The sequence below is a fragment of the Plectropomus leopardus genome, chromosome 12 (assembly GCF_026936395.1).
Source record: "Plectropomus leopardus strain MGB_pleo_1.0 chromosome 12, ASM2693639v1, whole genome shotgun sequence".
Lineage (NCBI taxonomy): Eukaryota > Metazoa > Chordata > Actinopteri > Perciformes > Serranidae > Plectropomus > Plectropomus leopardus.
In genome coordinates this window covers 15,048,753-15,074,949 of record NC_142187.1, presented here as the reverse complement: position 1 = coordinate 15,074,949, position 26,197 = coordinate 15,048,753, and the positions used below count along the sequence as shown (strand labels likewise).

General features: G+C 39.5%; 3 protein-coding genes and 1 non-coding gene across 5 annotated transcripts in view; 1 reads left to right on the top strand and 3 right to left on the bottom strand.

Moving 5' to 3' along the window:
* selenof (selenoprotein F) overlaps window positions 1-5,983 on the top strand; it is a 7,881-nt gene extending 1,898 nt beyond the window's left edge. The window contains exons 3-5 of the mRNA XM_042498226.2: window positions 2,619-2,682; window positions 3,783-3,832; window positions 4,043-5,983. Coding sequence (XP_042354160.1) covers window positions 2,619-2,682; window positions 3,783-3,832; window positions 4,043-4,174 — 246 coding nt within the window. The 3' untranslated portion in view covers window positions 4,175-5,983. The remainder of the gene's footprint in view (window positions 1-2,618; window positions 2,683-3,782; window positions 3,833-4,042) is intronic.
* LOC121951662 (claudin-18) lies at window positions 5,396-26,197 on the bottom strand. Of its 2 annotated transcripts, none has more exons than XM_088085224.1 (8): window positions 26,060-26,197; window positions 24,177-24,286; window positions 10,802-11,129; window positions 10,387-10,619; window positions 9,127-9,291; window positions 7,866-8,031; window positions 7,672-7,785; window positions 5,396-7,439 (listed from the first exon to the last, which is right to left on the bottom strand). In XM_088085224.1, exons 3-8 carry the CDS (start codon window positions 10,879-10,881, stop codon window positions 7,349-7,351), a joined length of 849 nt encoding a protein of 282 aa, XP_087941350.1. In that variant the 5' UTR covers window positions 10,882-11,129; window positions 24,177-24,286; window positions 26,060-26,197; the 3' UTR covers window positions 5,396-7,348. The 2 variants fall into 2 exon arrangements, with proteins under 2 accessions (XP_087941350.1, XP_087941351.1); XM_088085225.1 differs by having other exon boundaries at window positions 10,802-10,925.
* LOC121951663 (transcription factor Sox-14) lies at window positions 13,106-16,501 on the bottom strand. The gene has a single exon (XM_088085223.1). The coding sequence runs from the start codon at window positions 14,808-14,810 to the stop codon at window positions 14,079-14,081; it is 732 nt and encodes a 243-aa protein (XP_087941349.1). The 5' UTR covers window positions 14,811-16,501; the 3' UTR covers window positions 13,106-14,078.
* trnap-ugg (transfer RNA proline (anticodon UGG)) lies at window positions 25,521-25,592 on the bottom strand. Its single transcript has one exon. It is a non-coding gene; the product is annotated as a tRNA-Pro (tRNA).

The window sequence follows — 26,197 nt, the reverse complement described above, 5'->3', positions numbered from 1 at the left end:
AGAAACCAGGTTAACAAATGTGCATGCAGTAAAATGATCAAATGAAAAGCGCTTGTTGTTATTTTGTGCAGCATGACTGAGACTTGACAAATGTGATGACGCGTGATAGCGTATTGATTATGGGGTCTTGAGCTGATCTGTTTGCAGTCTCTAGTCGTTTATTGAGCTTCACAGACGACAGACCTCAGAGTGTATAGTAGTAGCACTCAGAGGACGTCTGTGTCAGCACGTGTCACGTTTATTGGCAGGATCACAACCTCCAGCATTTGAACAACCTAGTTTTAGCCTCCCTGTCACTGGCTCTGTTGACACTGTTTGCAGCTGTGCATCAGATCTGAGCTGCCACACACAAACCCTGTCAGTGGCTGTCTGTCTCGGTCCTTCGCTCTGATGTTTGGAGACGAGGCTCCTTAACCTCAGCCTGACACTCCCCACGGGGTCGATATATCAAGTTTCGCAGTAACAGCGAGGAGGTGTTACTGTGCGCTCATTGCTCTGGCGATTACAGCAAATTCAAAAGGAGTCCCTGCTGGGCTCTGACGGATAAACACTGAGTCAAGTGATGGTGGAAAAACAATGTAATTCTTCTTTGATTAAGCAAAGCCCCAGAGCGTGCGTGGTATCCTAGCAACAGCACCTTGGGAAAGTGTAGTGCACACCTCATTACACCTCTTGATGATAACTCTCTCTCAGACAGACACTTAAAGGAAAGATTAGTCCTCTGCTTCCTCACGATTTGAGTGAAAATGTCACTTAGAAGAGCAATCGGCTGTCTCCAGCCGCAGCGAGGGTACCAGTAGAAACGACAGTGTCACTAAGCACATTTTCTCCTCAGACGGCAACAATTATCTGCCTTAAGAATTCTTTCAGTCTCGCAATTGACATCAGTGCTGTGTCATTAAACCCTCTGAGAAATGGCTTATAGCGCTGCCTTGTCGATTAGTAAGATTCACTGCGCACGGAGGGCATTTCAGTTACTCATTTTCAAATGTGTGCTTCTCTGCAGAGCACCTCCTGCATCGCACACCTCAGCTCCCCCGGGTGCCATACAGTATGTCTCTGTAGAGCAGGAAAACCTCCCTGAGAGTCTGTCAGGCCAGCACAGATGACAAAAACGTGAAGAGACCTAATTTCAGGCCCTTTTAGGCCTTGCGTGATAAATTTGGCAATTCTCTATATTTATAATAGTGAGTAAATCCTGTGAACGGAACAAGCTGTGAACTGGTCGTACTTACAAGTTTTGCCTGTGGAGCCTAGCACAACAACTCCGTGGATGAAAATAGTCCCCAACAAAAGTGCTGTTTCTTTCTGTTTGAGCAACGTTTGCTGAAGGCCACAGTGCCGGGCTTATTCAGCCCTGCTTAAGAAATGGAGCTCTCCATCTGTGATCTAAAGGTTTGTGTTTTTAGAAGGAACCAGTGTGACTGCAGCTAAGGGCTGTCAACATGCCAAATTCAGAAAGTATTAAGGGACAGCCTAACACATTGTTAGTTTGGGTGTTTTCATGTTGTCAATAAGAAAATAAATAACATCACCAGCTTTATCCTTTAATCTTGACTCACAGCAAAATTGTTTTTTATGAGTTAGGAGGCTTACAGAATAATTATGTGGTCTTTTTGAAGAATTTGGGTTGAATGATCCAGAATAATCCCCAATTAAGAAAGAGAGAAAATCATCATGTTTTGGCACTGAACGTCTTCACTTTGGTTTTAAATATCCTTTGTAGGATATCACAAGCTTTTCGATGATAACAGGAACCCACAGAGAGGGCCAAACATGATTGATTTTGACCAGGATCTGTTTTTTTTCTTTTCTCAATCTTAAGTCATATCCAATTCTTTTATAAATATCACCATGTTTTAATTTTTTCAGGCTGTAGTGAATATAGTTTCACTCTGCCTTCAAGGTTGTTTGAGTAAGTAGAGGTAAGATGAAGAGAATATGTGGATGGAGAATTTTAGAAATAACACATTTCATGTTTGCTTTTGGTTATGAAGTCACTGATAGAGGGTGGCAGCATCCAAAAATGCCCTAATGAGTCCGGTTAGAGCTGCTTATCATTTGTCTCCTGCTTCCCTGCTCTCAACAGAGTCGTGACTTGTCTGTGATCTGCCATGTGTGGTAAAATGAAAAGCACAGAAATTTAATTTCAGCAGTGCTGGATTGTTTACAGAAAGAAAGGCGAAGGGAGGATGAGGAGCGCATCTTAGCTTTGCATGCGTAATCGAATTTGCTGCGTGAACCAGCCAACCAGGCCATTTACCACTCTCCTTCCTGAGACGGCGAACAGAGCACGGTCCTGAAATACTGCTGTGACACTCCAATTTTCTCTAACTTATTGTATATTGGTGCTGGAGGTTTGATTACAAGTGAGCCCTGCACAAACCGTCATCCATCAGCCCTGCTCCATATGCACAGCCTCACAGTTTAATGACCCCCAAGGAGTCGCCTGGACACGTTTATGAATCGGTCTGCCTGAATCAAATTACTCCTCCAGGCCAGGCGTCGCACCACCAGCAGGGCCGCGGCTCGCTCTGTCTCTGTGTGCGGGCATTGATGTGTGGGGGGAGAAACTCGTCATGGATGAACTGCCTGACATCGTGTCTCTCTGCACACAGCTCTATGCCGGGGCCATCCTCGAGGTGTGTGGATGAAAACTGGGGCGGTTCCCTCAAGTCCAAGGTGAGTTTTATACACTGATGTAGTGGTCGGCGATATATCGATGAAACCAGATGTAGGTGTGCGTTTTTGTATCTGCAGGACCGTTTAGTTGATCATGAAGCACAAGTGAGACTTGCAATTATTATTCATATATGAACTCACAGCGAATAACTCCTCCTGTGTAACAGAGCAGCTGTAACTTTTTGTTAATTGCTAACCGCCAACTGTTGACTGTAAGTGTCAAATTCCCCCCAAAAAACATCTGAGACAAGCCAGGGGCTTCAAAATAAAAGCACTAGTGGTTCTTCTTTGATTTATTTCATTATAACAATACCTTATTTAACTTTATCATAACTTTACTTTGACTTTATCGAAATAGTACGTTAGTTACGTTTTTTTATAGCAGTTCTTAAACTTTATTGTAATAATGCTTTAATTTAATTATTATACTTATTTTCATTTGATTGTAACAATTCTTAATTGTAACATCGGTGTATTTAGTAGTGAACTACTGCAGTATTTTTGAGGAGATTTCAAAACATTAAGATGTGTATTGTGGTCTAGCCTAAATTGTCGTGATATTATTTATAGGCCATATCGCCCAGCCATACTCAGATATTTATTATTACCTTGTTTTTTGACAGTAACGGCTCCTTCCCGCAGCTGAGCTTGTGCTTTGTGTGACTTTGTGTCCCAATCAATGTGTGAAATGTATCCTCTTGAAATCACTTTTTGCAGTAGGTGGTCTGAAATGCCTTAGGGCAGATTTTCAAACAAACGTTTGAAGTTTTTTTTTTATCCTATGTGTTTTGGGAGTCGACCTCCCATCTCCGCTCACAGTAACATTTGGTTAATTCAGTGTCAGGTTACGCTGATGGAGGTACCGCGGCTCGCCTCAGCGTGGGGGTAGACGTCTGGAGCCCTGTCTGCACCATATGGCTGTCGTCTGTTTACTTCAGCTGTAGTCATCCTGTGTTTGCAACTGTCTCCGCTGCTGTTAACGCTGCATTCCCGGGAGGCTTTGCAGTTGTCACTAATTACAGACCTCGGTACTAAAATAGAAAGGCTAATTGACTGATTCATTACCCGACATTTGTCTCACTGGTGTTTTATCTCCTCAGCTTTTGTCAGGAGCGAAAAGCCGAAGATGTTCAAGGGTCTTCAGATCAAGGTAAGGATGATGAACTGAGCGCCATCACGGTGACTGGTGTAATCGCATAATTAGACGCAATAAGCTTCAAAAAGAATTTCAAAGAGAAATCAGATTATGTCAATCAGATGACTCAAAAACATTTCTCTGAATATCTTTGAGGGCAAACCTGTCTCTCTAACACCCCTCCTCTTTTTCTCTCGTTCCCACTCACCCCCTCCCACACTGCAGTACGTGAGAGGCTCAGATCCTGTACTAAAGCTTTTGGACGATAACGGGAACATTGCTGAAGAACTCAGCATCCTCAAGTGGAACACAGACAGCGTGGAGGAGTTCCTGAGCGAGAAATTAGATCGGATATAGACTCGTGTATGTTTTTGTCTTAGTCCTTAGTTGAAGGGTTTGTTCACCCAAATTCCGATACCTCTGGTCGTTTGCAGGCTTGCAGATATTTTCTGTTTTATGCGCCTGAGATTTCTGCGTCCACCTTCAGGTAAATGGAGTTTTGTTTGTGGCACTCACAGCACTTACATTACTAAATTTAAAACATTCAACAGAAACTTTGCTTTCTAGAAATGGCCAGGCCACTATAGATTAACACAATGATTATGTTTACATAAATTGCACAAAATATTCATTTTTTTTGCCCTTATTCCAAAAAAAGACAGTATTCCCACTAAGCTGTTTATTTGACTAATGAAAATGAATATTCCACTGATATCGTTTACATGCTGCCCTGCATACTACAGTTTACGTTAGCCAACTTGATGTTTATCACATCAAAAATAAAGAAAAGTGGAACGGCTGTGCTGCTTGCACAATTCAGCTTTTTTGATGCAAAGATCAGTACATTATCATGATGCAAACGTTTCAAAGTTTTCCTTCAATGTGAAAACAACCTCCCTCTTTTATTCCTTCAACCACCTACTTGAAAAAGTCAGGGTTGTGATATTTGTGCATATCCAAAAACTGTTGAAAGCCAAATATTTATGTTTAAAAGTAGGTATTTTTCTGCTTCCGACCAGAAATTTAAGCTTTCCTTTAAGCTATGCGTCTGTATCCCACAACCCTGCACACTGTTTGTTTGTGTACAATGCACAGAGCTGAGTGCAAACATGCAAGAGGCAATGTGTCACAAAATGGGATTAAAAACCCCAGTTTAGATGTATATTCTGAATGCACTGAATACATGTCCAAAGAATGCTCTTAAATTCGAATAATACCGGCATGTCCCACTTGTCTTAAGGCCTTATTTAAAAAATCCAAACAGCGTCTGTGATTATTGCCATATTCAGAATAATAGTGGAATATCAGTATGCATGTAAACCTAGTCAGTGTCAATAGTTTTCATTGCTAATACCTTCTACTGAAGAAATAGTCCCAATGAAAATTTTGATGCTTTTTGTGGGAATATTTGAAGCAGTAAATAAAAAAAACAGTGTTTTCAGCACCTCAAGCAAAAATACCTCCTTTGTATTTAGGCTGCTGCAGAAATCTAAAGATACAGCTTGAAGATCTTTTAAACATGAGCAAATTAAACAAGAACTGTCTGCATGGCTACAGACTACTAGCAGCTACTAAGGATTTTCTTTTTTTTAATCATTTGGGTGAATAGATTCTTTTAGTTATTTACTAATTTGTACCCAACTTGGCCTTGATACATGGTTGTTAAATCACTATATGACTGTTTTTGTATCTGAAAACCAATTTCTTCTGGATTTTACCAAATAATGTATCTGAGAGTATGAAAAGACATAATGATAATGATCAACATTACAGATTAATCGTGGCTCAAAGTGGATCCATTAAGTTTGAAAAACAATAATGCACATCATGAACTGTTTTGTTGTCTACCTGTGGGAGTTTACATTCCCCTTTTGTCTGTCTGATATTCTTGTATGATTATTTTTTTATAACACTCAACATTGTGACTGACGGGGATTTGTAGTAAGAGTGAATCCCAGTTTCTCTCCAGATGCAGATGTCTTTGCGGGAGGACACACTAGTGAAGACTTCACAGTAAACCAGTGCTAGGATGTGACGTCTGATGTAAATTTGTGTTCTTTGGCTTCTTCTGTTTTGAAGAGAAACTGGATTTATGTTGGATGCTTGTTTTTGAGCGACTGAGATGATGGTTTAAATATGCAACAATAAACAAATTCTCTGATGGTATTTCTGTCAATAGCATTTTTTTTGTCTAATGTAAAATAGAAGTGTCTAATGACACAATCATCTTTGTCACTGTAGTATATGATCTCAGATGGATTTAAAACTACATGCATCAGTACGTTGACATCTACTGGTCTGAAACAGCATTGCAGCTCAGTGCTGCAACAGGTGGACACCCTGTGCTCCTCTTATTTCTCTATTTTATTCCTCCTTGTGTCCTCCTTTCTCCTGCCTGTGAGCTTTTCATCATGATATTCTTCATATACATAGTTTCTTCTCACAGTGCTTACTATGGATCCACAGATAATATAACACAGCACAGTTACATAGTGAGATGCAACACATAAAAAAATGTCAATGGAAAAAAAGCATCTGACTACTTAAAAGTTTTTCTTAAATTAGGGGCTCGGTGGACATTTGTACCATTCAGTTCGACAGGTGACACAGCTGTGTCATGAGTAGCTGACTTCATTTTAAACAGACACTTTTGAACTTTGGATTTCTCACTTAGTCTAAGACTTTGGGAACCCAAACACTTTGGACGAAGACATGAGGAAAGGAAATGTGTGAAGGAATCAAGACGACAGAGCAGCATGATGAAATGCACCCTTAGAAATCAGTCTCAGTGCACCATCTTCAAGGATGTCTTCTTTCCTAAAATGCATCTTGAGAAGAGGTTTTTCAGAGGGACTACGAGCGGATGTACCAGTGTATCCTCTGCAGACGTCTTTGGTGACGAGACCTTACAGCTGATGATGCAGCCGTGTGTCACCTCATATTTAATTGACATCGCTTTACATGATGGCTTCAAAGCCACTTGGGAGAGACTGAGGCTGCATTTCATTCATCTCTTTTTAATCATATTATTGTATATACCATGATGGATACTGTACATTTTAAATGATGCTAAATTGATTTATATACGTCGGTTTCTCTTGAAAACAAGTTCTCAATGGGGATTAACCTGGTTACATAAAGGGTATGTACAGTAGATGTCAATAATCAGCTATGCATATAATCTAATACAGACTTTGTACTTTAAGAGGATTAATAATCATAATCCAAATCCTTTAATCCAAATATTTCACAAATCAGTGTTTTATTAACATAAAAACAAAATGATTCAACAAAACTCAAGTAAAAAAGGCTTCAATGAAATACAGCATTTACAAATATCTTGTAGCCACGGAGATGTGTGTATGAAAACTAAAAACCACAACTATTGACTCCCATTATCAGATAGTGAAGACGTAGTATTTGATGCGTATACGATGCAACTGAATAATAAAGAAAAAAACAACCCAAAAAGCATGCTGCATGTGAATAGCTAAAAGCACAGGACTTGTCAGTGTGTGCTGTGTGATGAAGTTACACATAACCTCTTTTGCCACCATCTGAATGGTGCTCACTTAGGTCGGATTTAGTGCGGCCCTGAGGTTTGTAGGCAACCCCCGGGTATCTGAAAAGCAAGAAGAGACATAAGGCTTAAAGGTATTTCTACTGTGATGGTGTATGTTCTGTCAAATCATGTGAAAAAGTTTTGTTGTAAATTGTTGGTGGTAAAAAATAGCACAATATTTAAGTCCAAAACAAATTCACACATCAGTGGATGAGCTGAATGTCAGTTAAAATGTCAGTTATTCAGACTGATAGATCATTTGCTATCACTATAAAACTGTAAGGGGACTCACTGTGGTTTTTCATCTTTCACCATTTCTTTGAAAGCCAGTGACTTCAGGATGCCACCGATGAGCAGGACGCCCCCTCCTATCCAGGCCACAAACAGTGCAGGGCCAAATGTGTATCTGTGGAGACAAACAACACATAAAGTAGGTCCAGCACACAAATAATATAAAAACACAAAAATATCATCTTTATGTCTTACCTAGGAATTCCTCCCATCCCTCCTCCCATCCCTCCACCCATCCCTCCACCCATCCCTCCCTGCATGTTGTCTCCAAATCCTCCTCCATAGTTTGGGTAGATGGACATCCTGAAACTGGCCACAATCTGGTTGGCGTAGATAGAAGCTCCTGCAATGCCGCACACACCTGAGAGAAAGATATAGACAGGATCTCCGTGATTTATTTACTTCATAGAGAATCTATTAATTTATGCCACTCCTTAAAGGGACAGGTCACCCCAAAATCTTGAATTAAAAAAAACACATTTGAAAAACTCAACAGCAATGTCTCTTTCCAGAAATCATGACGCGGTTACTCAAGATAATCCACAGACCTTGTGTGAGCAGTTTCATATAGGGACTACTTTCTTTCTACGGAACTACAACTGCCACCTGGGTGGAAGAAGGATGCGTGCTCTGCGTGGTGATACGAATGCCGGTTAGGGTTCAGTAGAAAGAAAATAGTTCCTACATAAAACTATTTGCAACAAGGCCTGTGGATTATCTTGAGTAACCGGGTCATGATTTCTGGAAAGACACATCGCTGCTGAGATTTCAAATGTATTTTTTTGATGCTTTGAGCTCCACAATCAAAGAGCCATGTAGTTCCATTATACTGTAGAGAAGGCAGACATCTCGATGGCTGATATCTCCAACACTAAATAACTCACACCAAAACAATTTAGATTGAAATAGCACAACAGGTAAGAGAAAAAAATGTATTTTTATTTCGGGTGAACTGTCGTTTTAAGAATCAGTGATGTCAAAGTAAAAGATAAAGTCTAATTGATTTTACGTGTTTCATGTTATATAATGGCTAATGCCTGTTGTCTACATGGCATCTATTTGCATTACATTTTGTATATATGCTGCACTTGGCGTTTGACTGTCTCTGTATTGACAGTGTTCATTTTGTAGTCACTTTTCCAAAGACTACAATCCCCTTGATGTCTTACTACTCGAGACTCAGTGATTGGCACAGCTGTTCTGCATTAAGACTTATCAAGTGATGTTTCCTCAGCTCCTTTTACTGCTGCTCTTGTTACCTGTTATGCCTTGAAGAAGGCCTCTGACCGAAAGCTTGCAAAGTAAACATGATTTTCGCATGGATTTGAGTGTGCGGATGTGCTTTTTTTTCCCCAACTCAGCCCCAGCACCTCAGTCTAAGTCCAAATCCAGTCAAGATTTGAAAGTTAGAAATAAACAACCAAAAAACTCATGTTTCTGTTGTCTTTTACCATACCAGAGATGATGAACATGATGCCAGCAGCGAGGCTCATCTTGGCCTTGGTGGTTTCTGCCATACTGTTCATGGTGAGGCAGGTCAGGGAGAAAATTGATATGAACGCCCCAAGAACAGCCAGCACCACACCCACTATCATCAGGGCTCGCACTGCTTGGAAGGTGCCTAGTGGACAGAAAAGACACGCTCAGATATATTCCTTTGAGTGTCATGTTTTATGTGTCTTATTCTACCAAGATGCTCTACAGTACATAACAATCTGCATCACAAATGACTTAAATCATGTATTTGTTATTATCTTTTGCCTTTAGACCTGATGCTCCGGGACCTAAATCGTCATAATCCTCCAGAGAAAATGATGTTAACAAATGTATTTAGTCGGATAATGCCACCTGTATTCCCCTACAGTAGGTGTGCTGCAGGAACTTGCCCTTTGCATGCTGTTTGTTCTGCTTCTGATAACGGTGTTGACTCTCTGCCTGGCTGTCCATTATGGTGACCAGAATGCACTGGTGCTAATACAAATACTGATAAGAGTGGACTCGCCACTGGAACATGAGTTAATATGAGCACAGCAAAAACTGAGGGAAATATTTCACACTAAATAATAAATATTTCACCAAATATAATAGATTTCTTTCTTGTGCATCTAATCAGTTTTTCAATCTCTTTTGTTTTCCCTTTAGAATTATTTTAACTTCAGATAGCCTTAAAGTGGCTTTAAAGTAACAATAATAATTTAATAAACTATATATTTCTATGTGCAGGAACCCATAATCTTATCTACTGTTTCTTTACTTTTAAAATATTCTTGTATCTTAATTTGAGAATTTACAATTCTGTCAGATGTGAAAAACAGGCACTGGCTGCTTTTCTCATCATCCTTTTTTGTTTAACATTATTATTTATGAGGTGCAAAATAGACACAGAGAGAGAATAGTTGGCTTTCTATGTTCCCTACACACTACTTCATCATTCACCCCATGCAACCGAATCATCCTATAAAAACCTCCTGCCTTGTCATTTGAGAAGAACTAAGCAGGCCTCTTGGATCCTGACAGGTAGTGAGTGAACTTCCTCCTCAACCCGGTACTGGACTGTTTTGTTACCTTTGAGAGCAGAAATGGGAGAGGCCCATACTGTTCTAATTACTGCTTAAAAGAAAAACTCATAAACCTGTGACTTCGCTAGTGAAAACGACGGACTCTACACACAGTTTTTGTTTAATTATTAAAACATCAATGGAAAGTTTTGTCCAACCTGAGAAGCCGAGGAGGCCATAGAGCGGACGACACTCTGTGAATCCTGATGAAGTGGTCTCACAGTCCTGCCACAGACCCTTGTAGGTGTAAACAGATGTCACCACGTCCCCCTGCCTGTCCTTGACACTCCATTTGTTCATGGCAGTCGCTGCGATGAGGGCTGCTGCACCGATCACCCCCAAAATGAATCCACCATTCTGCAGAACTGAAGGCGCCATCGTTTTTTTTCTCCTTCAGAAGTTAGGAAATATACTGGGAGGTTTGCGCGGGATGGTTTGTGCCCAGCATAAATTGGTAAAGAGCCTAATACTTGAAGTTAAGCTGCATATGTGAAATATTTAAGTAAAGGTGCCAAAGGTGAGCAGCTGTGTTTGTGGTGCGCTGGCAGAGAATGAAAATGGGCAAAGTGGCACCTTGTAGTGATAGTAGCGTTGGGCGGAGGCGGTTGGGTTTCGCCCAGTAGGTGATACAGCAGCATGGGTTGGGCTGCCATGTGCAGAGAGGTGTGGACACAGAGGTGATAGGCGCACCTGGCACCTAAATAAGAACGAATTGTTTCAATGTAAATACGGGAAAATGAATCAGTGACTCCGCAGACAGTGAGTAAATTATGCAGTAATTTGCCATGCCAACAGCCTCACACTCTAAATCATGATGCAGCCTTGCAGAAAGACAAACATTTGAATACACAGAGATGAGGCAGAGCTGAGAGCGCCACTCAGTCAGAATCACCACAATGGACTGTTAGAGAGGAATTAAGACACACAGAAGAAAATAACACACTTAACACGTACGAAATCTCAATTCTGATATCCACAGATTTTAAGGTGACATCAGGGCTCAGGTGTGTCTTCAAAGGAATACTTCACCCGCAAAATGAACACTTGTTTGCCTCTTACTCACCCAACATGACATTGACCTTCATCATGAATTGGAGTAAACCCTGTCTGTTTTTAACAACACTAAAACCATATCAAAACATCCATTTACAAAACGTGCAGTACAATCCAAGTCTCATTTGTCCAGTCATATACTCAGTACTTCCCAGACACATCTATCTTCACTAAAATGTTGAGTGACCATTCAAAACATATCAGTACAAACAGTTTCATCCACAGACAAGCAGCGCGCCTGGAGCACACTGAGGGTGCACCACTCACATGCAGTGTTTTTAATACCCAGGTTTTTAGCAAAAATGCATGTTTTTGGGAAGCACTGAGCATTCGACTGGACAGACTGAGTGAGAATTTGTGAACAAATGTTTTACTGTTGTTTCACTGTTTGTTAAATGTGGACCCTGATTACTTCAATTCATGAAGAATGTTTGCTTTTTAGGATCCTGTTCAGCAGAGGCATGCCAAGAAAAATAAAGTTTTCTAAACAAATTATAAACAAAATGTAACACGCAGTGTGTAGTTTATCTAGAAATGGTCATTTTGTGGGAAAAATGTTCCTTTAAAATGACAAGAGAAACCATGTTCGAAAATGCTTCAGCACGATGAAAACTTTCGATGTGGCATTTCATCTTCATAACCTTTACCTTTCCTGGGCAGCTCAGTGAAAACCCTCTGACTGGGGCATCCTGGTGACCAAGATTTTAAGATGCCGACCACGTAACCAGATCATGGATTCATATCCAGCCAATGACATTTGTTGAATTTCCATTATTTAATAAGGCAAAATAACCAAAGTACCCTCTGACCATAACCCAAATATACCTCTGAGGTTCTTTCCTACTTAATAATTCTACATCACAGATACAGGACCATTATAATGAGTCGTCATACTGGACATTCAGTGGTTTCAGTGTGAGGACTCATTCCCTCTTACTTTGAAACAAACAGTACCTCATACGATTTCCATGATTCAACTTATCACCTTATCACTTTGATAACAACTGGGGAGGAGAGAAGTTTCTATTCTTCTCTTATCGCGAGCCTAGCTCTCACAAACACACGACACACAACGAAACTCATGCAGTAGTCACCGAGCATGGTGGGACTTTTTGATTTTGTTATGCGTGTCAGTTTGATGGACTTCTGGTTTTCCATTCTATTAATATCAGTCGGGTTTTTCTCTCAGCATTTGCTGTACACCTTATCAGTCGCCTTGTTTAAATAAGAGTGCTCAGGTGGTCAGGAACATGAAACATACTTACCCTGGTTATTATTATTAAGTGTGGCATAAAAGAACATCTAAAACCAACTTTCAGTAGATGTTTAAAAAATTGCAGGACATATGGTAGTGATGTGGATCACACCGAACTACAATATCAATAAAATGATTCAGCTTCATACCAGCTTTGTTCACTGGGTAGCAACTGACTTATTATTCAGATCTGATGTAGCTGTTTAGAGAATAGTTAATACATTCTGTACACTTTTTTCTCTGAAAACAACAGACTCCAAAATAATGAAAAGAATAAAAATAAAAATCCAATTATTAGAAAATACTTAATAGAAACATTTATTATTTTCACTTAAAAATGAAAAAAAAAAACAAAAACATGCCTACATAATTAGACAGATACACTAGGGGACAAAATGTCCACATGTAAGAATTATGAATTAAAAGTTAGAAATTTGACTAAAAGCATTTTGGTCCTTTGTAAATAAACATGTGAAAAAAACAAACCCCAAAACACACACTCTTGTAGAGTTTCTGTGCCTTCCTTTATCCACAGGAGCTTTATGATTACCTGACTGCACTGCACAAGCTAATCTTACTTAAAACAGATCTTGGAAACCAATTTCCTTGAAACAGGAAAGTAAATATAACTATTGATCTCAATTTATGTTTACTTTATATCTAATAGTTCAGTTTACTCAAAATGTATCTGTATTAACTTAATTTTGTGAAGCTGTTGCAACTTAAAAAAATACAAGTGAAATTACCTTGTTATTTGTAAGTTTTAGCAACTTCGGTAAACCAAATTAGTCTGATTTAAGCTGAGGATTTTGCCAATAATGAAGTTAGGAAATCTGCAAGTTCTGTTTTGTAAACATGTTTAAGAAAATACAAATATGATTCACTAATTTGCAACCAGCTGAATACAGCTATATAGCACAATATACCTGGTTTACTAAAGTTGATAAAACTTAGAAAGATTAAACTTGTCATTTTTAAGTTGCACAACTTCACAAAATTAAGTAAATACAACAAAAAACAAGTACATTTAACAATTAGATATAAAGTAAACATATTAAGACAAATAGTTATATTCACTTACTTAACATTATACTCACTTTTTTGAAGTAAAATCAACTTGTCAGATTTTTAAAAGGGCAGTAATGTGAACACAGAAGTCAAGTCTGTTGATTTTGATCAATTATTTGGAGAAGTCACGTGGGAGCCTCGTGCATTTTATTTCAAGCTTACGTTTTAGTCAAAAGAGTAGCCAGGTAGCATCTTCAGATTACACCCTTATTCACACTGCATACATGGAGTAACGAGAGATAAATGGACTTGTGTTTTTGATGCTCAGTGGCAGATAAACACAAATGTATTGCATTTTTAAATGTATTTAAAACCTGCGGAAATATATCCTATACTGTGCCGTTGTGTTGTGGTATTTATAGGATGAAAACATGAATTGTTGCCCAGTTTTTTCTTTTCTTGTATCATATTTCACGGGGAGGTCCTGTGCGCAAACTTTTTCCCGTTATGACCGCGCGATGTGTCTCCGGTGTGTCACACACTGGAGCTGGCTGAAGAGTACGAGTCCACGCTGCTCTTTGTCATCCCTCCCGGGAACAGGATATAGGCTACCTGAGGCTGTAAACTGGCAGCAGACCAGGCGCTACAGTTACACGGCACCACGTACCCCGGGCCGGAGGGTGACGGGTGGGTGTGGGTGTGCTGTCCGTGGCAAGCCAGACCCCCCATCCCTCCAGTCTGGTACCCAAACGTGTGCGCGCTGTAGGGCAGAGCGCCGGCGGCCAGACCGTGCGGGATCTCAGCCATGCGCTGGACAGCTCCGGTGCTGAACTGCGCCACCGGCTCCAGCAGCGAAAAGGACGAGGAGGAGGAGGAGGAGACGGGAGCAAGGAGAGCTCTGGCTTTATCGCCAGGGACCAGAAAGGAGTCCATGGAAAATCCCTTCAAATGCTCCGCTGCCTCCCCGAGTAAAGACGGCAGCGGGAAAACGAACCGGTCCCTCTTCAGGAGACTCTTGGGCTTGCGCCGGGGTCTGTACTTGTAGTCCGGGTGCTCCTTCATGTGCTGAGCCCGCAGCCTCTTGGCCTCGTCGATGTACGGACGTTTCTCGGCGTCGGAGAGCAGCTTCCACTCCGCGCCGAGTCTCTTGCTGATTTCAGAGTTGTGCATCTTTGGGTTTTCCTGGGCCATTTTTCTCCTCTGGCCTCTGGACCACACCATGAACGCATTCATGGGTCTTTTGATGTGATCTAAAGGTTTTGCCATCTCAGAAACTGGCACATTAATTAATCAAAAACACGCCGATCCTACTTTAAATGAAGTCACCTCTCCATGAAGCGCATCTCGTGCGTAAAAGGAAAAGTGGTTAGCTAAGAAAACAAAATCTGTCTCTTTGATAAAAAGAAAAAAAAACACTAGAAACTGTAACTCCAAATTGACTGAAGCATTTGCACAAAGTGGAACGGAAAAGTACATAAAGCGCAAAGCCTGGGCGCATGAATGGGAGTCACACAGGACCAAGTTGGACGCTTGTTATGGATGATGCTGGGCATGTCAACCGCTCATCACCACACTACTGTCACGGCGGACCAAGCCAATGGGAATGAGAGAGAGCACTGTAATCCCTTCACAAAAAGTGACTGTACAACATTTCTGAGGGACTCCCTCATCCTCCCTCTCCAACACTGAAGTCTCTCCAAATGTCTACAGAGCCAAGTGGCAAAGCAGGCAGGAGACCAGTCTGCTGCATACAGTAACACATGCAGAAAACTACACATAATATGCTTTTGTAAAAGCTGTGTATATAAATACTGACGTTATTTTGCCGGTGGCTCATTTGCTGTGTCGAATATCTTTTCCAGAAGATCTCAGATGAAAATGTTGTATACTTTACAAAATTGTTTCAAACCATCTCATTAACCCCTTAAAAACTTGAGCAAATTGGCTTAATGTCTTTCAAAAACACTAAAAAAGTCAACGAGCAACTTGAAAAGAAAGGACCCAAGAATTTTCAAGAAATTAGTAAAAAGTTATAAGAAAATTAACTGAAATGATCAAAAAAGATAAAAGAACAAAAACAGGAAATTCTAAATAGTTTTTTTCCTGTAACCTAATTTGAAATATAAAATTATGATAATTGGGAATTTTATTTTCTTGATATTTTTCACTAGTTACTTGATCATTTTCTAATAATTCTCTCTCTCTCTTTTAAGGTTTAAGGTTAGATTTAAATGCTTTCGAAAGTCGTCTAACCGCAGCACAAGACAGCAGATGTCGATCCAGGTTTTAAAAGGTGTTCAGGGGTTCAGCCAGAATTTTATAATGACTAAAGTCAACACAATCACCAGGAAAAATGTTGGCATTGCACCTTTCTCCAAACCATGGATACGACACATTTGCATGTTATTACAAAGCTGTTACATTTCAACAGCGCTGTGATTACCCTGTGGTTAGGTTTAGGCGTAAGAAATGCTTGGTCATGGTTAAGAATATGTCATGTTTTGGCTTAAATACAAACAGGGCAGCCCGGTTGCCAGAGGAAAATGTTGGCATTGTATGGTTTCTGAAAACCACTAACATGTTAGATTTTCACGAATCATATCAAAGTTTCTAAGGTGACATAACATATAAGCTGACTTTTTAGACCACTACTGTTCAAGACAAAACAACAAAACCAGATGTGGTTTAGTGAGACATTGAAGTGTTTCCAGCAGTTTTTTTAAAACATGGGTGTTTTGTAGCAACCTGTTGCAGTTTGCATTGCCACAAAAAAGTGGTTGTTTTTTCACCAACACATCGCTGCTTTTCCTGCCGAGATTGTGGTGTCAAACAACTTAATTACCAGGAAAATTGTGGCATTGCATATTTCTGCAAAACAAGCTGCTGAAAAGATAATGAGAATGTTCCAAACCCTACTGGTTTTGTTGTTTGTTGGTTTCGAACAGCGGTCTGCAGCTTTGCAGATGACACTCCATCCACCATCCCCTCCACCTCCTGATGACAAAGTCAGCTCATGTATTACATCACTTTAGAAACATTTATATGAAATGCATGAAACGTGCGAATGTAACATATTCTTGGTTTGCAGAAACATATAATGCCAACATTTTCTTTCTGTTAACTGGGCTGAAGGTCATAAGTCATCGTTCCCCAAACACCTCTAACACTAGCTAAAAGAAAGTCTATAAACTTTATTACTTTGATTTTTCATGTTGAATTTTGTCATTGGGATGGAGCAGTTATTTCAAGACGAAAGTTCTGAAAACAACACTAAAATAAAATAACTATTTCACAATTATTAGCAGGTAGTTCTTTGCGGGACACTTCCAAGGAAATTTTTAGTGTAACTGATTCATATTCAAACAGTAAAGTCAAAGCTAAAAGTTGCTTCAAGGCACTCTACGACTGCAAGCTACCTGAAAAAGCTCATTCCTGGTCAAAAATTGGTACAACAGTTGCAAAATCAGACTAAGAACTTTTCTGTTAATGACACAATGTAACCCCACCAGACTTGCCAGATTCCACTCAAAATATGAGCACACAACCAGCCCTATATGTGACTCCTGTGTGTCTGTGCGAGTGTGATTTTTGTTGAATTTTTCCCGTCACTTTGTGTGTGTTTGGTGTGTGTTCTCCCCTCACCACTTGTCTGCACTCCTTCACTTGACTGACCTGGTGGCACTCATCAATCTGCACACCTGACTGCAATCAAGCCTGCAACCTACAAGAGAGCCAGCTCCACAGTCACTCTGTTTCAGATCCTTTTACATTTTTTGCCGCTTCCTTTTTTTTTTGCTAAGACCTATTTTGTGATCTCTGCCAGGATTCCCTGCCACCCAGCCTGTCCACACCTCCAGCTGAAGAAAATTTACAAAAACATCGATCACCCCACCCCTCAGCCAGTCATCCTGTCCATCATTCTCCTGTATATTTTTACTATTGTAATAGATAACTTTTTTCCCTAGCATCCATTTGTCTGTCTGTTTTTGGGTCCTCAGTCTCAAGCGTGACAACCCCACATATGGCCCTACAATATACAAAATTAAATGAAATTAGTTAATGTAACCTTTACTCCAAATTTGCCTCGATCTTTGTTGAAAATCACTCCCTATTCATACTCTTATTTTTCCTTAAAACTGGCCACAAAAATTACACAACCACTCATTTAAATTCTTTCCAATGATGCCATGCAGGTTTTTTATATATCAATATGTGTACAAGTGGCTCACCTCTCCTCCTCCATACGCTACAAAATCAATATTAATCACAACCATGATTCACTGGCCCTGAGTGACTTCACTGGTTGTTACAGTTCTCATAATTACTATACCTTATCTGACCAAATATACACAGCCATCTCCTCTGTTATTGAAATGACATTGATAGAGAAAAGTCTGAGCTTTAACTTACAGAGACAGTTCACCTCCAATTTTAAAATCCATATTTTTCCTTTTGCCTGTTGTGTTATTTATCAGTCTAGATTGTTTTGGTGCGTGGTGCAGAGTGTGGGAGATGTCGGCTGTAGAGATGTCTGCCTTTTCTCCAATATAATGGAGAACTAGATGGCACTTTGGTGCTCAAAGTGCCAAATATATTTATTCGAAAATATCAACAGCAATGTCTATTTCCATCGATATAATACTGAACAGGCCTACCGGGCACAGGCCAAGGGGCCTAAATTATCAGGGGCCCACTGGCCTTCACCTGCTAAATGTCACTCAAATCAGCACATACGGACCTGGAAGAGACTCAAAATAAGCACAAGGAGACAAAAAAACACCACAAAAAGTTGCAAAGGAATTGCAAAAGACAAAATAAAAACAAAAATGGGCAAAACAAAAGGACCACTAAGGGAAACAGAATGACAAAAAGACTCAAACTCACCTCAAAGAGACACAAAGTTATCTCAATATGACACAAAATGGCTTCAAAAAGACACACAGTGAGAACAAAGAGACACAAAACCACCACAAAGGATGTAGTTTGCTAGAGAGAAAATAGTTGCCGTGAATCTGCTCACAACAAGGTCTGTGGATTATCTCGAGTAACCGGGTCATGATTCCTGGAAAGAGACGTTAAATTTAAACGCATTTTGTGGGTGAGTGCTATCTAGTTTCATTATACTTGAGAGAAGGCAGACATCTCTACAGCCGATATCTCAACACTCGGGAAGTAACACCGAAACGAACGAGACTGATAAATAACGCTACAGGTAAAAGGAAAAATGGGTATTTTTGATTTTGGGGTGAGCTATCACTTGAACTGTGAATTCTGTACAGTATGTGTACACTGCTGTTCAGAAATAGATGCAGGAGCTTATAGGTAACAACAGGGGGATTACTGTATGGAGAACATACCCAGGAAGCTCATTTTACAAGGATGAATTCAATACGTCTTTCTGGGTGTCTAAGTGGAAGCTTCCAGGCCGTCTCAAAGGCACCCAAAATGGCTTCTGCAAAAAGGATTATTACCATGACAGAAGCATGATGTGTTTTTCCGTAGACAGACCTGCGGCAGTTAGTTGAAGCTCTGGGTTTAGGTCTTGGTAGTGACGATAAACTTAGATATCAGGGTACCAGCGAGGAGGAGGCCTTTATTTCATTTACCTCCCACAATCAAAGGCTCCGCGGGCCTCTTCAAAGGCAAAATAAATGGACATAAAAGATCCAGTGGTGCACACCGCATCAGTGGTGGAGATGATAAGACGTTTTCAGAGAGGGTTTTTCTCCGGGTTTCCTCGGAGCAGCCGGGCTGGAGGGATAAAGTGATTGGCAGCAGGGGTCAGACAGCTGATCTGTCTCCTCATGGCTGTGCTGTTATCTACTGTGCTGTAGGTTCAGGCCTTTACACACAGGAGGCACCCACCGCCACACAGAGACAATGATTACTTCCACAGTGTAGAGAGTCCACGCTGTAGAGAGTTTTTACCAGTGAGAGAAAAAGTCCGAGAACAGCAAATGAGAGCACCTGAAGGGCAGTATGGATAAATATGTTTGTGTAGAACTGTTACTATCATCTGTAAAGATTCACTTTTATTCAGCTCAAAGCTTTCAGTCGCTTCAGTTTGGGGAAAAAAAAACCACAGAGAGTATGTGTTTTTGTGTACTAGTCAGTGTTTGGTGTGACTTCTAAGAAAGGGCAGCATTTCAACTCTGGAGAGATGAGAGGGAGAAAAAAAAAGGGTAATAAGTAAAACTGCCAGCAGCACAAAATGGCTGTCGTAATCCGGTTATCCCCCGGGCTCTAAAGATACTGGTCCTCTCCTTAGGAGTCTATCTTTTCTTCTTATGTCAAAACTGTCCTCCATGCACTCAGGTGGATTAAAGAGTCACACTGTAGAAAGAAATTGACAGGTACAGAAAGACCTGAGGGTGAAAAGGAAATGAAAGAGGACACAGAGAGGCAGGCCGGGCGCTCTGGCCAGGGGAGTGTGCCAGCGTCTGACAAGAAAAGATTCTATCGAGTCGACGCCACGCTGGAGAGAAAAAGTGCTGAGGTTTCTTAATAATTTACTGTATTGATTAACTGAATAAATACTGGCCGAGCTGTTTGCATGTCTTTTATCTTGTGAAATTTATTTCCTTTCTTTGTTTGAATAGCTGAAGTGCGCGTGAGTCGTGCCCTGATGCTGCTGCATTATCTGACTCAGGGAATACTGGGTTTAATGGCAGCTCCTCATAAGAGTCCATACTTTTAGAGTAGATTACATTCTTGATATATAATATATGCATAACATCTTTTGTTGTTAAAAAAGACCTGAATAAAAGGCTCTGCTTCACATTGGCCTCCAAAAGTATAAAAAAAGAACCAGCTCAGTCGCCAGGTTAAAATGTTGGCATTGTACATTTCAGCAAACCACAGATATGTTGCATTTGTCCTACACATTAAATCAGTGTTTATAAGGTAACATAGCTCTGATTTCATGTATAAGAGCTGACTTTGTCATTAGGAAGTGGAGGGGGCTATGAGTAGCGTGACAGACGGCATGGCTGCCAAGCTGCAGACCACTGTTGAAGATAAAACAAACAACAAAAACTGTTGTTTTTAAGATTGTGTCACCAAGTATTTTAAGACAAAACACGATCTTTTCCTTACCATAGCCAAGTGGTTTTGCACCTAAACATAACCACAGAGACCACAATGCTGCTGAAACATCAATAAACATAACATTTCAACATATACATTACATAATACTGTATAAATGTTACATATCCGTGGTTTGCAGAAAAGTATAATGCAAATATTATTCTGGCAACTGTGTCGGCTGGACATTTTTTACTCTGTCCTGGTCATTAGTCCATCAAGTGAAAATTAACCTATTACATTTTGTATTTTATACCTGAAAGTATTTTCCACCACAGGATTTTACTGTTTTCTGACATTTTATTTACCAAACAATTAATAGATTAATTGAAAAAATAACCGACAGATTAATGTACTTTGAAATGATTGTAAGTTTCAGTGCTATATCATTGTAAGTATTTGTTTGTTTTGTGTTTTTTCACTGCCCAGGTCTAAATCCTGTTTGGTTCACCTTATCAGTTCGTTAAGCTTTACCCCAGCATGATTTTTTAAATACACACTTATTTTATAAAAAGGTGTCATTTGAAGGAAATGATTCTTTTAAAAAAAACCTAGATAAAAACCTAAATGGAGTGTAAATTGGAATTATCATTTTGTACTATTATTATTATATACTAGTGAACTGGTGAATGGGTTTTCCTTTTATTAGAGAAAGTTCAGACACACTCATATGTACTTTGAATTTTGTCATTTCAGCTTCAAATAAATACACTGAAATCCAAAAACTACATTGAAGTCTAACAAGAGTTTTTGACACTTCTGAGCAGCCCATTAGGAAATATTTCAGGGGGAAAATCCCCCAGATTTTCAGTGCTCTGGGGGGGATTTCACTAAATCTTGTGCTTATTCTCATGACACTTAGGAAAAGTAAAGCGGTTTTAATAGCTTTCCCCCTGACACATTGATGGTGGAATATGCTTTGGCTCTGTGGTAGATAGCTTCAATCCCAAGAGGTTGAGAGAGGGAGAGAGATCTACGCGTCTCTGCCTGCCAGTACACTTTTCATAAGGCCCCATCTAAACTAAATTAATACACTTCCTCCAACATCTGAGGATAAACCTGAGGGCCACATTACTGTGGCAGCCCCTATCAGCCGGCTTGTAATACAACCGAGTCAGCAGTCAATGAGATACATTTGCAACCAGGCATTTGTCAGCGACTCAGAGCCACAGAGGGAGGAGATTTAAAATGTCCTGCAGTAAATTAAGTCCTGCTAGGAAAGTGAAAGGTGCCGGCTAAGCAGGCGGCTGCTTACTTTAAATGACAGACTGGTTACGGGGGTGATGATGGTGTGGTGATGGAGGAAGGGGGGGGACCTCAACCAGGAGCTAGAGGGTTTTTTTCTGATTATGGCTATAACGTATTTTAAAAAATGTAAAAATGTTTGTGCGAAGAGACTGAAATGTCTTTGGAGTCATGACTAACATTTGGACTGAAAGTGATCTATACACATGAGCATATTACTGTACCGACCTCAGGAGACAATACACTTGTAAGTAGGTATTTGAGAGACTGCCTTCAACTGCAAAATGTCAATCAAATGAACACATATTGACTTGGAAGAGACTCAAAATGAACTCAAAGAGACACAAAAATGGGCAAACAACCACAAAGAGAAACACAACAACCACAAGAAGACACAAAACAATTCCAAGGAGACACAAAGCAACTAAAAATGAATACAAAATTACTACAAAGAGACAGAAACCAACTGCAAGGAGACATAGAATGACTACTAAGGGAGACAGAACGACTAAAAAAAGACACAAACTTACCTCAAAGAGACACAACGTTACCTCAATATAACACAAAATGATCTCAAAAAGACACAAAATGACTACATAGATACACAAAACCACCACAAAGGTTGTAGTTAAAGATTCAGATTAATTATCTAATTAAAGGACGCAACCTGAAGCTAATAATTAGGAGGCAGGGATACTCAGCTCTTTGTCTGATCACTGTGGGGAAGTGATTTGATGTGATTCAGTGAGATACTGGGTAAAAAAAATCCAATAATACCTTCAGGTATAAAGAGGACAATTTTAACATTAGAGTAATTAAAGTGGGGAATCAATTTGTTTGGTGTAAATCCTCTGTTTTGCCTTTTAAACAATGCAACCGTATAATAATAAATTATTGGAACGATATCTCACTGGCTTGTTATATATTTTAGTTTTAATGATTTTTTCAGCCCAAATCTTCTTAAGCAAGTCTTATTTAAACATGAGTTAACAATATGAAAAGTAGTATTACTCTCATCACTGATCACTTAGGGAAGAAATGTTCCAATACTTTACTTTAGGTAAAAGTACAAATACCACACTGTAAAAAATACATTACATTACACATTACATGTTAAAGTGCATTGAAAAAGGTAGTCCAGTAAAAGTATGCAAGTGTCAAGACAATGTTCTTTAACCCTTTGAAACCTGGAGCAACATCAGTTTCCTTGTGCTGCATTCAGATACCTTTCACATACACCTAAACCTTGGAAATCTAAGCAAATTGGTTTGATTTCTTTTGAAAACACGGCTAAAAAGGCAATGAGCAACTTGGCAAAAGATGTTCCACAAATTTCAAGAAATTAGGAAAAGATGACAGAAAAATGATCTGAAAATAAGTTTTAAGAGCTAAAGGGAGAGCCCGAGAGGGAGAGAAAGAAAGATAATTATGTTGGTAATAATTAAATCACAATAATAAAATGACCAGAAATCCACATATTATTATTGTAATTATTGTTAACTATTCTATATTCACTTTTTTAAAACTTTTTTTTTGCCTTGTTTGTTTTTAATTACCTTTCATTCTTGTCCCTTTTTTCATAAATTTTACATCATTTTCTTGTAACTAAAAATGTGCAACTCTTTACTGTTGTATTTGGTCGAGGTGGAGCACATCAAAGCAGCGTATTTTCACGTAAAAGATTTTCGAATGAATTCATTTTCTGCCATTTTTCTTTTTCTTTCCTTTTTTTCCTTTTTATTAAACTATTAGCTACAGTCCATTTATACGCACGGGGGTTTACATATTTGCTGTGCAGAACTGTGGTGGACTGCATAAGCCCAAAATGATAACGTAAATCGAACAAAAATAAAATATACAAAAAATAATAAAAATCAAAGAAGAGTATTTTGTTTGCATTTTGCATTTGATTTTATAATGAAGCTTAGGAAATGAAACATGTGGCTGCAGAAAAAGTGGAAATAACACAACATGTGAAAAAACATGCTAAACACTGGTATGGTCCTTTACCTTTATCTATTGCTTTTTTCCCTAAGGAATGGGATTACAGTATCCATTTAAAAACTGAATTATCAGCAACTCCCATTCTCATTCAGAGCAGAACAGAAACCCTTTGCCATATAACAGGGCGGGTACAGGAAAGAGGCACTTATATATAAACTCACACACTTCATAGTACGAGGCCTCTCTGCAAATGACAGAGCATGGCGCCACTAAGAGGCTTATGGAAATAATGGAAATAGTGTAGCCCCTGTGGCGATGATATGCTTGCTGTAACAGAAAGGGAAAGAGACTGGTATTTACCGAGATATCTCCTGGACTCGTGTTAAGCGCAGAGCAGCTGCTGTCCTGAGCCCGACTGGAGGGAGGGGAGCAGAGATGCTGTCACAACAGCAAGCTCAGATAAGCCCCAACTGGGTGAAGACAGAAAGGCATTAAGTGAGCATATCTGCAGTCTGATGCTCCTCCTGCACCACTGGAGTAAGACTGTGCACAGAATAAGTAAAGGCAGGTGATGTCGACCCATATCAGGTGATGTCGACCCATATCATATGACTGTGTTCATTTGTAAGCATGTTTTTTTTTTTTTTGGGGGGGGGGGGGTTTGAGAGGAACTGAAAGATGCCACAAAACTTTGTTGCATACGCTACTTTTCTTTATCCATCCTGTATCTTAACTGCTAACATTATGTATTTGGATAAACCACATAGGACTACTGTATATGCACAGTCTATGCAGTAATCTATAATTAACCTGGTTCAACATTAGTTTTCTTTTGCTGAACTGGCATTTGTACCTCTGAAACTTGGGAAAATTGGGTTGATTATTTCCAAAAAACAGGACAAAACACGAAGAAGAAATGTCTTGAAAACTGCAAAAGGTAAATGAAATTAGTAAATGTGTGTGTGTGTGTGTGTGTGTGTGGGAGGGGTGAGGGGGTGGGGGGTTGATATGATCAAAAACAAGGGAAAATGCCCAGAAAACTATGTCTATAATTCTCTTCATTTTATAGTAAAAAAAAATATGTTACAGGAAATTTTTTTTTTTTTTTTTAACTTTTTGAGGTCATTTTCTTGTAGACGTTTTTCTTGGTTTTTTTTTGTTTTTTTTTTACTTTACATTTACCTGCTTATTTTCAGGTAAATGTCTTGCAACTTTTTACTAATTTCTTGATAATCACTGGGCCATCTCTTGTCAAGTTGATTGTCGTCCCATTTCCATATGTTTTAAAAAGAAATCCACCCAGTAAAATATGTTTTGTATGAAAAGGTGGGAGATCTAACTAGAAAAAAAAAACAAAAAAATGCAAATTGTGCACAAAAAACATTAAGTGTAGTACTGGTGAGATATAAGTCTGCCTTTCATAACTTTGTACAGTGGTGCGACAAACACCATCTTATCCTCAACACACAAAAAGGAAGAAATAGAAGAGATGGTGCTTGTCCCGGTGTGTCCAAGGTAAATGTCCTACTGGGACAATTAAGTCCATCCATCAATAAATTGTACTGCCAAGGTCCATAAGAAACCAGTATAACTATGCTCAGTTTAGCGGTCACTCTAAGTAACTCTATTTGTCCAACAAAACACGTGTAAACGTACGCAAAAAATGTGGGAAAAAACTATGTCAGAAGTAAGGGGGAAAACAATGGGCTCGTCCGGGATTTGAACCCGGGACCTCTCGCACCCAAAGCGAGAATCATACCCCTAGACCAACGAGCCACGCTACTAAGCGGGAAAAGCACAATTTATATAATTTGCACATCTAAGTGCTCGAAACATTGCCGCTGCTTCTAAAAGTTTTCTTTAAAACTGTACGGCATTTGCCGCCATTACCCGCAAGGAAAGGCATTACTGCTAGCTAGGCATCAACAGTAGCTACATAGCAAGCTATCCTGCCTGGTAACAAGTGAGCATAGTGAGATGTTAGCTAGCTAACGGTTACTCTGCACAGGAAAAAAAAAGTTACTGACAGCTTTCAAATGAGCTTAAACTGGCAAACATACATTTTTTTAAATAACAGCTTGCTATATCAACTTAAGTAAACAAGCATACCTGTTGTTTTTGTACATATACGGCAGCTATTTTATCGTATCGTACGTTGAATACCATAGCACGTTCAAATCAGTAGCTAACACAATTTAACATGTTTAGAATTAATGATAAAAACACAAAGGAGTTGTACTTACTTGAAGTTAACACAAACTCTTTCGGCTGTCAGCAGGTTATTCTATCTTTGTTCAGCCCCACAATGATAATTTTTAAAATAGTTATTATATTAAAAGCAGTGGTGAAAGACATTACACTTGCTAGTTACTATCCCGATT

Excerpts from the sequence above, each read along its gene's own strand:
- LOC121951663 (XM_088085223.1), bottom strand. The coding sequence starts at position 14,810 with ATGGCAAAACCTTTAGATCACATCAAAAGACCCATGAATGCGTTCATG.
- LOC121951662 (XM_088085224.1), bottom strand. The coding sequence starts at position 10,881 with ATGGCAGCCCAACCCATGCTGCTGTATCACCTACTGGGCGAAACCCAA. Across the intron at positions 10,620-10,801 it reads AACGCTACTATCACTACAAG|GAGAAAAAAAACGATGGCGC; the intron begins GTGCCACTTTGC and ends TAACTTCTGAAG. Across the intron at positions 8,032-9,126 it reads CATCATGTTCATCATCTCTG|GTGTGTGCGGCATTGCAGGA; the intron begins GTATGGTAAAAG and ends TCTTTCTCTCAG.